Source organism: Anneissia japonica, unplaced genomic scaffold, assembly GCF_011630105.1.
Source record: "Anneissia japonica isolate Jap-2015-1 unplaced genomic scaffold, ASM1163010v1 scaffold287716_len795978_cov209, whole genome shotgun sequence".
Lineage (NCBI taxonomy): Eukaryota > Metazoa > Echinodermata > Crinoidea > Comatulida > Comatulidae > Anneissia > Anneissia japonica.
The window spans coordinates 672,594-688,412 of NW_022756589.1; the positions used below are offsets into that span (position 1 = coordinate 672,594).

At 32.1% G+C, this 15,819-nt stretch overlaps 1 protein-coding gene across 1 annotated transcript in view; it reads left to right on the forward strand.

Annotated features, from left to right (window-relative positions):
* Window positions 1–15,819, forward strand: part of LOC117124236 (unconventional myosin-VI-like) — a gene marked incomplete at its 3' end in the record, with an annotated part of 35,171 nt that overhangs the window by 7,620 nt on the left and 11,732 nt on the right. Inside the window, 17 exon segments of the mRNA XM_033270388.1 lie at window positions 4,623–4,696; window positions 4,897–5,026; window positions 5,468–5,573; window positions 6,521–6,677; window positions 7,304–7,468; window positions 8,400–8,480; window positions 8,799–8,979; window positions 9,601–9,745; window positions 10,258–10,507; window positions 10,739–10,811; window positions 11,159–11,283; window positions 11,536–11,631; window positions 12,076–12,237; window positions 13,268–13,400; window positions 14,009–14,139; window positions 14,644–14,851; window positions 15,571–15,723. Coding sequence (XP_033126279.1) covers window positions 4,623–4,696; window positions 4,897–5,026; window positions 5,468–5,573; window positions 6,521–6,677; window positions 7,304–7,468; window positions 8,400–8,480; window positions 8,799–8,979; window positions 9,601–9,745; window positions 10,258–10,507; window positions 10,739–10,811; window positions 11,159–11,283; window positions 11,536–11,631; window positions 12,076–12,237; window positions 13,268–13,400; window positions 14,009–14,139; window positions 14,644–14,851; window positions 15,571–15,723 — 2,370 coding nt within the window.

The following is a 15,819-nucleotide window of genomic DNA, read 5'->3' on the forward strand; positions in this document are numbered from 1 at the left end:
ATATACAGCTATGCCAGTTTATTGTAGGCCCGAACTGTTTAACCTGATAGTACCACGGAGTAAAGAAACAGCTCCATACTATGTATTGGGAACTAATTCCTCCATGGTCATTCATACTGAGGTTTTCATATGCTAATTAGCCCATTTAGTTATAAAATGCAGCTACTATTAAAATCTCCCTTGGACCATGAACCGTAAATAACATGGGCTAGTCTGATTTGTATAATTACAAATTAGTAAAGCATGCCTGATGTTGTACTGAAACATGCTTGCTGAGTGAGTGTCATATTCCATTTATAGATGCATTTTATAGTATGTGTATGATGATAATAATTATATTGATGGTACCATATTAAAAAAATGATTTTCTCTGTGACAGTAGTATACATTACATTTTATTATCATCATCTATCTTCATAACTATCAACATTCTCATCATCACCCTTATCATTATTGTCACAATAATCATCGTCATCAATATCATCGTCAACATTATTAACGTCATCATTATCAACATCATCTTCATCAGCATCATTGTTATTATCATCCATGTTTCATTACTACACACAATCTCTGTTGCACAATGTGTCAAATAACTTAACTAAGGAAAATTCTAACTGATATATCTAATTCAGCTGCTTTTGATAATAAAATATTCATTTATTTGTTCTTTTTTTGTTTGGATTTGTCTTGTTTTAGATATGAATACAAAATATATATAAACAAATATTTATACCCCCATTTTTAGATATAAAATCATTATGTTTGTTGTTGACATTAAACACTAACTTTACAAAAACATGTGAACTGTCTAAAACACACATTGAATAATTAAGTTTCCTGTTCTCTGTTTAGAGCTTTTATTAATAATGGAATTAAGACAAGTTTTCATAATCCCTCTCAACCTGTATGGTTAAGCATGTTGGCTCATGGGATTAACCCTTGTGGAAGTGGTAAACCATACCTAAGCGTTATCATGTAGGCCTAAACTTGGCTGTAGCCCTAGAGCTCAATTGCGCTTAATAGTTAGCTCGGCTCAGGACCAGCTTATTTTAAGTGTGAACAATCATATTTTAGGCCAGCTCAAATAAGACATTTTGGTTCAACTTTAAAATTGGCTCAGGTCCTGCAATGCTGACTCATCTTCATATCTGAACGTAAACCAAACATGGGTCACCAAGGTTGCCTTAGTAGCGGACAATTTTGATATCTTATATACATGTGGACAAATCCTGCTGTTGTTAAGATTGACTTGTGCCCTTTGCTGTTCATAAATTTTATAACCACCATTCACATTGTCAATACTGTATATCACTGTTGACAGTTTATAGTGTCTGAAGGAGTGTTGTTGGAAAATAGATGACAAAAAAACGTGTGACATGCCTAAATATGGTCATGATGACATCACATCATGACCATATATAGGGATACTATGAATGTGTGGGCATACAACAGTTTTTTGTTGACTAAAATTTTTATAGTTTGGACAGGGCTTAAATGTATTTTCTCATTTTAAATATTTAAACAATTATCGTCTTTCATTTATATCAATAGCAATATGTTTGTTTTTGAGGGATTGAGACACTCGGAGTGAACAATCATGGACGGTTTAGAACAGCAACAATCGCCAGAGACGTACAGTATGTACCAGACGGTTGCATGATCTGCAATATATTGGGCATTAATTACACCTTGATTATATTATAAACATCATTGTTTTATAACTGACTGTCAGCGTGGGAGGAATGTCACCAGTTATTAACTTGAGTCTTAACAGTAATTAGCTTGTATTTTTCAAGCACCCTCTATAATATGTAAAATAAATAAATAAATAAATAAAAAAATTAAAAAAAAAAAAAACAGGATATAATTTATAACACATAACTAATGGTTACTATTATGTATGAATACCAGTATGCATTATTTATTCTAATTTGCATGGTTATCATCATTACTAGCCTGGTTGTTACAATGGATTTAGGTTGTTACTTGGTTGTTACCAGTTTGAATTGTTAACATGGGTCTGGATGTTACCAGTTTACACAGTTTCCATGGTAACTTACCTGGGTGTTACCAGTTTGAATAAATACCATGGGTGTGGAAGTTACCAGTTTATGTAGTTACCATGGTTACGAGTCTGGTTGCTACCAATCTGAATGGCTGCCATTGTGCATGTTACCGGATTACTTGGTTTCAATGGTGAAGCATGGCTGTCAGCTTGCATGGTTACCAATTTAAGTACCAGTTTGCATGATTATCAAATTTCATGGTTACAAAATTGCATGGTTACTATGATAAATTGTCAGTATATTACTTTCCTTGAACTTGATTTTACACTTACTGTATCTTAAATAGAAATGGCATATACTGTTAGTTTTGATCAGTAGAGTGCTAATTTATGATTTTAAATATTGAATATAATACATTTTTTTCCATTAAATTAATACACAATAACATAATAAGAATGAAGGTCTACTTTTCAAGCATAATAAATTATCAGACATTTACAGTTCTAATTATATACATACTGTTCCATTTTTTTTTGTTTTACAAAATATAGATGGACCCCCCAGGCCGACTGCACCCCCTCCCACCCCCTGAATCCGCCACTGTATGTTTAGATAGGCCTACTGTATATTCTTTAAATAATAATAATAATAACATAGAGTTACTATACTAGAAATACAAATATGTACAAAGTAACATACAGGTAGATCGATTTGATAAAACAATTTTGATTGAACAGGATATTGATAAGTCAGGTAATGTATTACCAAGATTTTTTTTAATGACTGGCATATATTATATGGAACAGGATGTAATAAGAACAGTTCTTTAAGCTTACAAAACCTGTTCACTTTTAGGTGACCTGCTTTTCTCATGGTAATCCAAACTTGATGGGTTCCTTATATTTATTTTTCATAATTTCATAAAATTATATTGGAATGTATGATGAAAAGTGTTCTTTGTGGAGAAGGCCTCATGATTGCATCATTTCCTTTTTTTGAATATTCTTTGGTAGCCATGCCAACAGACAATTGGTGGAATCTAATGAGACAACAGTCGTTAGTAGTTGATGTTGGCTATAAATTATGATATCGTACTAAAACCTGTGGAACTTGATATGAAAGCTTTATATTTTTGTTCATTTCATTTATTTGTCTTAAAAACATTGAAGTCAGGCTCCGGAGGCTAAAAATGTTTTGATATGTTGTAGAACTGATTTTTCTAAAGCTCTATCCACACTATCAAATTTTCTTTGACAAAAAAAATTGACATGCCCATATATGGTAATGCTATGTCTATATATGGTCATGTTGTGATGTCATCATGCCTATATATGGGCATATCACACTTTTTTGTCACATAGAATTTGATAGTGTAGACAGAGCTTAAGATAGAAAAAAATTTGTTTGACGACACTGGGGAATGGTGAATAAGATACAGATTTTTTGAATATTTAAAAACTGAATCTCATTCACTGTTCCCCAGTTTTCCAAGAATAGAAACAGTAAGGAACAAGGAAGCACAAATAAATATGAGACAGGAACACTCCAAAAGCGAACTAAATCACTGTCAAGTGGGGCTCTTCACAAAACAACAAATGTTTACAATAACAAATTTTGCTTAATAATTTTGCTTAGGCCTACCACCTGTATCTATTTATCTTCCTATTTATTACTCTACTATTCAATTCATGCTCTATGTATACTTTCGCGCCTTTGATCATATATTTTGAAATTGGTGCATACAGTAATAAATGTTTGTTATTATTATGGTCAAGTTTTAAATTTTGGATGAATTTGGGTTAAAACATGTGTGTTGCTAGATCTCCCATAAGGGTAGAGCTATAATTATTAAAGTTATTATTAATTTTATTTTAGGAATGCATTTACCTTTTATGAATGACATTAGGAAACATTTAGGCCCTAAACGCTGATTATCTTAACACAGTACAGTACTAGAACCAACACCTTTGAGCATTTGCTTGTTAGCTGATTCTATAATATGCACCCACGTTACCTAACCCACGTAATTGTGGGAAAGTCTATTGTTGTTTTGATAAGGATTAACCCAATTCATAGGGCCCAGCCATGTATTATTCAAACAAGTCAAGAATGGGATGACTCATGTTCGACAATCTTCAGTATTGCATGCTCTAATACAAGGAGACACTGACAATATGATACTGTATAGTAGTTTCAGTTTTATAGACTTAACCAATGCGGTTTTTTTTATTTGATCTTAATGCCGAGAATATAAGATGAAAATGATTTTTATATTAATTGATTTGTAAGAAATGAAGAAACATGCCCATTGATCTATTCACAGCCATTCAAAAGTATAATTTTAGGATAAGAGATGATCCTATATATATACACACACGTGTGTTTGTACTATATAAAATTTTAATGATATATTTTTGTTTGATAATTATTAGATGGGAGTGGTTCTCTGACACAATGTTATAAATTTACTAAGAGACCAGGCCCTCCCATTCAGCTGTGTATTTCATTGGCAATAAAGAATAAGAATCAAGAAAGAATTACGGAACACTTGGTAAAATGCACTATTATGAAATTACTGTACTATAATTAATATTTTTGTCTTTTACTTCCTAGGTGCTCTTATGTATCTCAATGAAGCTACTCTACTCAATAATCTACGTCTACGATATGCAAAAAATGAAATCTATGTAAGCAGTTCATTCACAATTTTTTAGTTGTTCCAGGGGCTGCGAGCACCATTTGTGGTATAATAGCACTCTGTATCGGACCCTGGGCCGTTTGTGCCAGTAAAATATATGAAAATGAAATGAATTGTATTCATACAGTATATCCATAGATAATGAAACAAAACGTTGTAAAAAAATGTTCTCATTTCTATACATTTCAGACTTATGTTGCAAATATTTTGATTGCTGTAAACCCTTACAAGGACATGAAAGGACTTTATTCCACTGAAGTAATAAAAAAGTACATGGGTAAATCACTTGGTGTCTTGCCCCCACATGTTTTCGCTATTGGTGAGTAAATAATAGATTTGAATGTTCTATTTGTTGAAATTTAACCCTGACGATTTACACAGAAGGTGTGGGGAGGTTCTGCCTAGGCTCTTTGGGCACAGAAAGTTCTGCGATGGGAACAGTCTTTGCCAACAAGGGCAGTTTTACTCCGTTTGTTGAGCTTCAAAACAGTAACTTTAATATCTCCTGGTCACTTATAGCAACAGCGCATATTTTTTTCATTTTTTGCTAGAATGGATGAGCCACTGCATGGCACTGAATTGTGGAGATGCATGTTGGTCAGTAATGATTATGATGATAACTTGCGAATCTCATTTACTGTTGTATTAGTTGGATGTTGAAGTAAAATCAAAATGGTATCCATTTTGATAATTATAGTATAGTATTAGGAAGAGTAACTGTTATTTTTTATAGACTCAAATATTTGTGTTATATTTTTAGCTGATAAAGCATTTCGCGAAATGTTGGTGTTGCGTCAGAGTCAGTCTATCATTGTAAGTGGAGAGTCAGGCGCAGGAAAAACAGAATCAACCAAGTACATTTTAAGGTAATATATTTTAATCAAACAAATGATCAATCAATTAACCAATTAAAATATGTTAAATGATCAATGAATGTAAAATGAAATGAGCTATTTTATATGTTATTAAAACAGAGAATTGTAGTAGACTAGCTTTATTGACATAACACTACTATGTCATTATATCTATTTGATATGATTTATTCAATATAAATAAATAGATAAAAAAATCCAATAAATACAAAACTAAGAAAAAAGAAAACTCTGAACATTTAGTACTTTGAAAACTAGTTTTACTGTCAATAAAACTAGTCTTTAAAGTATTAAATGTCAAGAGTTTTGTTTTCTATTATATCAGACTAGTAAGACTCACCTATTTTTACAAAACTAAGAGACTCAGAGCTTGTTTGCCCTTTTAAGAATGCTTGTATTTTTTGGTGTGAATTTGTTAAACCTTTTTTCTGTTATTTTAATGTATGTAGTTTGCAAGATTTTTTTATATCTGATTTGTTTAATGCTTTTTGATGTTTTTGATGTTGAGCGTAATTTGTTATTCTTTAATTTAATAATTTTGATGCAATGAATTATTTCAATTTAACAATAATAATTAGAATAAGTATTATTATATTTACTGTAGCAATCATTTATAATTATATAATAATTATAAAAATAACAAATGACTGCTGTGGTAATTATATATAATTCTGTAGTTTTCTCTTGTTTTTTATCTAAATAATTATATGTAAATTTCCTATTTTGATGTAACATAATTCGTAATTCAGCCTTTTTGGCTGCCATGTTTTATGCTTTTAGTTAATTTTGAATACCATTATACCTGTATATATCTCGGATAATCCTCTAAAGCCTAAAATAGGATTTATTTTCAGAGGCATCCCAGTCTAGTCTTTTCAAGTATAATCTGTTGTGTTTTGATATATTAAGACAAACATATCCTTATTTTGTTTCTTTGCTAGGTATTTGACCGAGTCGCATGGTCAAAGTGCTGGCGTTATAGAACAGCAAATCCTTGCCGCTAATCCTTTACTAGAAGCTTTTGGTAACGCTAAAACCATGAGAAACAACAACAGCAGTCGATTTGGAAAGTTTATCGAAATACATTTTAGCACAAAGGTACTTATTCATTTGTTAGATCCCTGTTCCGCAACATTTTTAGCCAACGACCCAAATTAAAGGTCAAGCACTCAGATGCGATCCATCGAACCCGAAGTCAATAAATAACGTCCATTGTTTTATGCGTGAGAGGAATAGCGGGTATTAGAACATACTGCCCATGCATTTTAATAGCGCTTTCGACAATATAAACCATCTCAAGGTACATTTAAGCCACTAAAAACTTTTTTTTTAAATGGTGATCAGGCGCGAATGCGAAGAGGAGGAAGGTGCACACCTCTGATTTTGAGATGGCATCGTCATCACTACCATGTACACGCAGGTACCTCGGTGTCAGTGTGCTGAGTTCCGGCAAGGATAAGCCTTTGGCTCTAAGACCGTGCATTGTTAGCGGTGTCACCGCAAGTAAGCACAATGTGCAAATAATCAAGGAAGAGGACTTACTAATTTTGAAATATTTAAATCATCTCTTATGAATATAACATTTCAGTCAATTATTAAAACATTTACAGAAATAAGCTACAGTAATTGGAAAGTACTATATATTTAATTCCCACTATTTTTATATCTTTCTCACAATAATTACCTTTATTAAATTAATTAGCTCTCTCTGGAATTTTACTTAGCATCAAGTTGTAGGTGGCCATGTATCTCACTACCTGCTGGAGAAGCCTCGAGTTTGTTGGCAAATGTCTGGTGAGAGGAACTATCATATATTTTACTACCTCTGTGCCGCAGCATCGGACCAGTTGCGAAATGCCTTTAAGATTAAAACACCAGATGATTACCAGGTGAGAATCCAGGAGAGAATCAGATTCCTCTCAATATATAGACTCTCAGCTATAGAAAAGAAAATTAGCCCAGCACAGGACTAAACATGAATCCCTTACCCTCAGATTAAATACTGTACACTCTATCAACCAGCTAACCAGGACAAAGTATATGTGGCAAAGACAAGCCAAACCAGTCACTCATTGCAATAATCCATTTTTTGTTATTAGTACAGGGTTAAACAGTAAAATGAGAGATATAAAATCGTAAAAGAATCATTTAAAATCCAACATTTCCTTATGAAGTTACAAGTGTTTAAACATACAGCTGTTTAAAGAACAATATTTAAGAAATGCGCCTTCAAAGTTAATGATTTCATGCATTTCTTAACCAGAAACCATCACCAAATCATTGAAAATTGTTGTCTTAACATTGAAACTAACAGCATAGCATGATGTATAGATATATAAAGGTTAGTTAGTGCAATAAAATAGATTTCAAAAATTTTGACATTCCAGCATGTTTTGGTCAGTATCTCTGAAACATGTTGCGACGAGTGACTGGTTTGGCTTGTCTTTGCCACATATATTTTCTTTACCAATTGACAGACACATATTACACACGTACATCTCTGCACATTGTTAAATATGAATATTTTGTTTGCAAGCTTACCATTTTGCAATTTATTATTTTTTTTAATTTACAATCATCTACTGTATTGCTAACATGATGTAATCATTACATATTAGCAATAGAAATCAAATTGAATGTAATATGTGGCCATTTGATGTTATTAAGATATAATCTTTAGTACATATTTTAAGCAAGTTTTAATTTCTCTTTATATGTTATATGTATGTTTGATTAAATATATATTGACTGTTTAAATATAATCTAAAAATGTAATTGAAACATTAAAGCTAAATTATCAATTGTTCTTTTTTTGTTTAGTATATGAAGGAAGGGACTACGCAGTATTTTCTTTCCAAGGAGACAGAAGCCAAACTTAAAGATACGCACAAGAGTAGAATGGTATGATCTATATGATTTAAATTTTATGATGACAACATTCTTGAATTTCTACTTTTTTAATGCATGTTATAAAAATATAATATTTTTTCAAAGAACATTGTTATCGCTCATGTGTATGATCATTTGCATGTTTATCCAAGCCAGAATAAAGTAACCATTCATCATGGCTAAAATTATTCAATGTGAACATGCCTTTAGTTTTACGGGATTTGAACTCATAACCTCTTGACCTCCAAGTTACAGCTCCATTTTGTGCTAATTATTTTTTTAATAATTCTTGTCATATCTTACAAAAAAGATTGGTTTTCTGTCTTTCAGCAAAAATCAAAGGGTGGTCTGCGTGACATAGTCATGGATGATGTGACAGGCTTACGACGAGTTGAAGAAGCAATGAATAAATGTAAAATCAGTGAAAAAGAAAAAATGGACATTTTTCGCATTGTTTGTGGCGTGCTTCACCTTGGCAACATCAACTTTGAGTCTGCTGAGGGTACACAGGGTAAAGCACTGCATTCAGTTTTATTTGCAAGAACATGTGACATGCCTAAATATGGTCATAATGACATCACATCATGACCATATATGGGCACATCATGACTATATATGGTCAAGAAAAGTTGACAGTGTGGACAAAGCCTTAATTTAATGTTTGGTGGTCATAAATTTATATTGATTAAATTGATTGATTATTATAAAAATAAAGTTATTTAAATTTTAACACTATCAATTAAATATGGAATGTACAATTTATAATCATAATTGATCAAGATTGTACCTAGATCTTTATTCTTTGGCAGATGTTGTTTTAGTGTTTAGTCAGGCTTTGCATTTACGATGCTCCAAATTAAATAATTTTTAAATAAATTTAACTTCTAAATTGAATGTTTAATACATAAAAATAACTTTTGACCTAATTCAGACTGTAAAAATGTTTACAAAAAAGCACTACTTAGTGTAATGCATTTGGTTGCCTAAATCATAATTATGTAAGTTATGCATTTTCAGATGGCCTACATTCTGCTCTTAACAGTGCAGTTTTTAAAGTTGAATATGCAGTTATAAATAATAATATGAATTGATGAAATTGATGAAAATGTTTTAAATCTCTTAAAATCTGCAGGAGGTTGCTGCGTGTCCCCAAGTGCTCAAGAGGCGGTTATCATGACAGCCAAACTATTTGGACTTGAAAAGGATGAACTTTGTGAATGCTTAGTAACCAGAGTGATGCAGGCAGCAAAAGGTGGAGGAAAGGGAACAATCATCAAGTATGTTATTCAGACTAAAATATTACATGAAATGTTTATTTATTTTTCTTTTGTTACTATTAACAGTTTTTAAACATTTTTATATTCATGATTACCATATTTATTCGAAAAATTCGCCCCAAGGCATTTATTGTTGAGGGGGTGTTTATTTGAAGGAGGTATTTATTCGCTGGAGGCATTTATATTTTTTTGTGTAAAATAAATACATATATACTTAAATAAATTCCGCTTAATTTCACTAAGTGAAACTACAACACAAAATTACCATAAAAATGTGTTATTGGCTGATAATAAACACTTATTGATTCCAATCTGGGTAAAAAATGTAATTGTTCTGGAGTACAACATTAACAGAATGTGTTGAGAATGATATTGCTTCCATCAGTTTTGTTTGCAGTTATTTAGGGAGGATTTATTTTAGGGAGGGGGTTATTCAAAGCAAGGCATTCATTATTCAAATAAATACAGCATTCATCTTTTTTTTTACGATATATATTATTCTTGTTGATCAGGGTTCCTTTGAAGGCTGACCAGGCAGCAAATGCTCGTGATGCTCTTGCCAAGTACATCTACGACCGTCTCTTTTCGTACATAGTGAAGCGTGTCAACGATAGTTTTCCATTCCAGTCATCTGCTCATTTTATTGGCGTTTTAGATATTGCTGGATTTGAGTACTTCACGCTGAATAGTTTTGAACAGTTTTGTATCAATTACTGTAATGAGAAACTTCAGCAGTTCTTCAACCAGAGAGTTCTAAAGGAGGTATGTATACATTGGTTTAGAATATCAAGCAGCTTCTTCGGTTTTTTCTTAGTCTTTTTTCACATGGAGGTGTAATTTGGTTGAAAAACACATAGTGTTAAAACTGTCTCTTATACACATCTAGATGTGTATAAGAGACAGGGGTTAAACAGTAAAATATTTTTTTTGTTAATGTATTGATGATTGATGGTTATTAAAATATAAAACATCTGTTTGCAAACATTTTTTTAGGAGCAAGAATTATATGAAAAGGAGGGCTTAGGGGTAAATGCCGTTACTTATTCTGACAATCAAGATTGTATAAGTAAGCATTATATATTTACTTCACTGTCTTCAAAACAATAGCTTAAACATACATAAACATGTGCATTTGTGGACCCTCAAGGATTTTTAAACAAAATCTGTGAAGTCGACAGAAACTGGATTGTTTCAATCTTTGCCTTTATTTAAAGAACTAACTTACTAGTAACTTTGAATGCATAATTCAGTTTTTGAATTTACTGCTTTCATATTTTTATCAGAATTTATTTTACATCTTTAAAACATCTTATACAGGTTGGAATCAATGTAATGTTATTATATGAACTTTCACTGTTTCTGTTTTGTCATTTGTTTTTTAATTTAATTTTTTTTTTTGGTTTTTTTTTAAAGATTTGATTGAAAGTAAATTAGGCATTCTTGAGCTTCTTGACGAGGAGAGTAAGCTGCCTAGAGCAAGCCCTAATAATTTCACACACACAGTGCATCAGAAACACAGTTCACACTTCAGGCTAGCGGTAAGTTTCTCAACTTAATAATATCAAATTATTTAAGCTGTTAAAAACAGCATAGATATTTAAATGTATATCTTTATATTTCTTTATATACAGTATATTTGTTTTAATATTGTTTTTCAAGACTTCGCTTTTCAGGCGCATATAGACTGTCCAGTAATATGTGCAATATAATTGCACCACCATTACCTTATTGTATATTATTCTAATACATTTTTGTTGCTAATAAACAGTATTGAATTAAATTGCATACAGATTCCTAGGAAATCCAAGTTAACCGCGCATCGTAATGTACGTGATGACGAGGGATTCCTTATACGTCACTTTGCTGGTGCTGTCTGCTATCAAACGGTGAGAATGCTTAATATCTTTATTTTCAATTATCAATTTTTCATCTATTATGCTTAATGTTATTTTCTTGTACTATTGTTTGATAAGTATGTCTTATCAATCAAACTAATTATAAGATTTCAAATGATTTTGTTGCATGATATAAACATTTGGAAAAAGAGAAATCAGTGAGTTTACAGTTATTTATAAAACAGTATATTAAACTAATAAAAATTATAGTGTGTCCACACTATCAAATTTAAAGTGAAAAATAACTGAAAATAACCCATATTTGGTTGTAATGTGACATTACCATGCCCATATATGGGCACATCACACAAATCTTTCACATTCAATTTCGGAATGTGGACAGAGGTTATTAAAAGCAAATGAAAATGTTAAAAATTGTTTTCTGTTGTTTACAGTTGGAATTAATTAAATTAAAACTTTTTTTTTTTTTTTCAGGCTGAATTTATTGAAAAGAATAATGATGCCCTGCACTCATCCCTGCAAATGCTGTTGAATGAAAGCAAAGATCCATTTAGTAAACAATTGTTTCCCAAAGCAGAAAACATGGGCAAATCAATTCAGAAACTGGCCTTTGACAGTGTTGGAAATAAGTTCAAGGCTAGTAACACCTCATATAGTTCTGTGATTGATTTATGAATCACTTTATGGAATTACATTAATGTTAATTGTTAGCATAAGCTTAATCATGTGGCCTTGTTTATTGTTTAATAGTCTTAAGTATTCACTGAAGGACAGTTTATTAGCTTATAATTCAGATGATAATATTTGTCGGCCAAATTCAAACTGTGTACTGTGTTGGTTTTTATTGGGAAAAAAAACCCCTATGAAAAAATCCAACACCCATAATATTGCTAATATGACTGGCACACTACAGTGATCATTGAAAGTGATATATGTTATATATGTAGTTAAGCTGGCTAATACTTCAGAATACAGGGTTCGAATTTCCTCAAAATGCTCCATGAGCAAGAAGTTGCTGTAGGCTATGACTTTACTACAGCAATTTCTTCTACAGCAATAATCAACAGTTTTTATTGTGTTCAAGTGTAAAATCAGTTGTTAGGCCTAGCCTGGGTTAAGCAACTCGACAGCTAAAAGCTTGCTGTCGATCCTGGGATTTACCACAGCAATGGAAGGCCTTTTCTACAGCAATTGCTGTAGGTGCTGTCAGGAAATTCGAACCCTGGAATAAATGGCAGCAAACACATACAAATTAAGGATCCATTGCAATATTTAATTTGAACTATGCAATAACAGTAAAAGACGACGTTGACCAAATACACACATGCAAAATAAATGGATCTTGAAAATGACACAATAATTATGCTGCCGATAATAATTCTCATAACCCACGGAGATAGTAAGGGCAAATGTTGCCGCATCCATCTGAGAATTTTACCCAATTTAAACATCAGATCCCTTCCATGTATATGTTAAGTGTGTGAACAATAGAAGATATGGGAAAAACCCAGAGGATGATAAATTAACAAACAACCAACCTAACATTATCTAATTAACTTTAGTTTTTATATTTAAAGTCCTTTTTATATTTTTGGATATTTATTTAGGCTAACATGTTTACCTCTAGTATTTCGTCTTAAAAATAATATGCTTCAATTTGATATAGGTTCAACTTAATGTATTGATGGAAAAGCTACGTGCTACCGGATCCTCATTTGTCCGATGCATCAAACCAAACAGCAAGCTCATTGATAGCCTATTTGAGGGTACTCAAATTTTGAGTCAACTTCAGTGTGCAGGTGTGTAGTGTTTTTGGTTTGGGATTGTTGTTCTTTACTTAAAGTAATAACGCATTTGTTAAAGTCAGGCTCCGGAGAAAAACAATTTTTTGATATGTTGTAGAACTGACTTTTCTAAGACAGAAAAAAGTTGTTTGACGAAAAACTGGGGAACGGTGAATGAGATACAGATTTTTTAATATTTAAAAACTGGGTGAATAAAGTGCAAAAATGGGCAGTTACGCCCCTTTTCCCCCAGTTTTTAAATATTAAAAAATCTGTATCTCATTCACCGTTCCCCAGTTTTTCGTCAAACAAATTTTTTCTGTCTTAGAAAAATCAGTTCTACAACATATCAAATATTTTTTTCCCTCCGAAGCCTGACTTTAAAGTTAGTTCAACCTCTCTTTACCATGTGTCGTAATCAACAGTTCCCAACAATTTAAAGCCTTATTCCCGGCAAACACAAAAAGCAAATTTCAGTCTTATTTTAATTTTTTCATGTTTAGGAATGTCTAAATTCAGTTAAACTAGCAATCCCGTATTATATCTATAAATCTTTTACAACATATATAAAAATCAGATTTTGCAGGGAAAGGGGCTTTAAAGCATGATACTTCTACTTTCAGGTATGGTGTCTGTGCTCAACCTTATGCAAGGTGGTTTTCCATCCAGAGCTTCTTTCCATGATCTCTATGAAATGTACAAGAAGTACATGCCACAGAATTTGCTTCGCCTTGATCCGAGGCTGTTCTGTAAGGTAAGAACAAAATAAAAGTTAGCATTTTTAAGGTCATAAATATCTGACAGATGGATTTATGATCAATAACAAATTTGATGACATATCTAGGAACCTATAAATGTATGTATAATATAGAATGTTTGGTGGGAACATATATATTAACTCATCCTTTAAATATTTTCCACTCGTTTTTTAATATCATATCATAATAATATGGCCATTTATACCTTGCCTTCAGCTAAAGGATAAAACATGCTGTAGGTGTTGCTATTATCTGGGGCCAAATTTATCAAACTAGAATGCAATAGAATGTGTACTATTACATTCAATGTAACATCCCACCAGATACCCATTTATAGTCCTGGGTAGGTTGAGAGTAAACAGTAGTGCCTTGCCCAAGGACATAAGCAAAATTCATGGTGAGAGGGTTGGGCTGTCGACCTCAGGATTGAGAGCCCAAACAAAAAGAAAATTCTCCATCAATGATTGCAATAATATAAAGTAGTTTTTCTCTTACGTTAGGCCCTGTTCCATGCTCTAGGTCTTAGCGATCAGGATTATCGCTTTGGTGTAACCAAGGTCTTTTTCCGTTCGGGAAAATTTTACCAGTTTGATCAGATGATGAAATCTGACCCTGAGCACTTGCGTCTTCTGATAAAGAAAGTTCATCGTTGGTTAATTTGTGCTCGCTGGAGGAGAGCACAGTGGGGAACTTTAATGGTTTTAAAGTGTAAGTATATATTTTTACTTGAACCATGTTAATAGAACATAAACTAACAAACAAACTGGCTGTTCATTTTAGGCACTGGGAGTTTATAAAATACCTTCTATTCTCATTTCCCAGGTCTTCTTCCTCTTGGAATGTTTACCATATTTTTGAAGAGTGTTTTTGAGTATGTGTTTATTTTTTTTATGTTTTATTGCATGATCATAAAGACTTATTTATCCCAACCAGGTGAAAAAAAATAAATGTATTGATAGAATGTGTTGAGAATCATTTTGTTTCCACTGGTTCTGTTTGCCATCAATTAGGGGGCGTTTGTTCGAGGGAGGTGTTTATTCCAAATGAGGCTCTAGAGGGGTTGTTTATTTGGTGGGGGTTATTCAAATAAATATGGTATATCTATTCAAAGCAAATGACAAAATCATGTTAGATGTGTCCTTTTGATAGTTTAAGTCTATTTGTGTGTATAATCCTACATTGGTAATGTTACCTTGAGAATACATTTCACCTCTATTTGGAAAATATTCTCTTTTACAATTCACTAGTATTATTTACAAAATTATAAGTGTACAATATATTTACATTATATTATATAACATAAGGATCTCAAAGTTGTTTTGATCATGACAATAATTCTGTTTTTGTAGGATATGTATTAGCCTTACTAGTAGGAAGTTTGTACTAGAATTTTTAATTTTATAATGTTTTTGTTTTTTCAACAATAGTGAAGAACAAGATTTTATATCGACGCAGAGCTCTTCTGAAGATGCAAAGCACTGTTCGGATGTTTCTAGCTGTACGCCGCCATAGACCGCGGGTCAAAGCTTTGAAGCAAGTTAGAACACTTCATTCAGAGATAGTAAAGATGGAAGAATTTGGTGAGTCTTGTACAGCACTCCTAAAGCTTGCCTACAGTATCAACTTTTATGTGACAAATATCTCAAATTTGACCATATATGGGAATGATGATATCA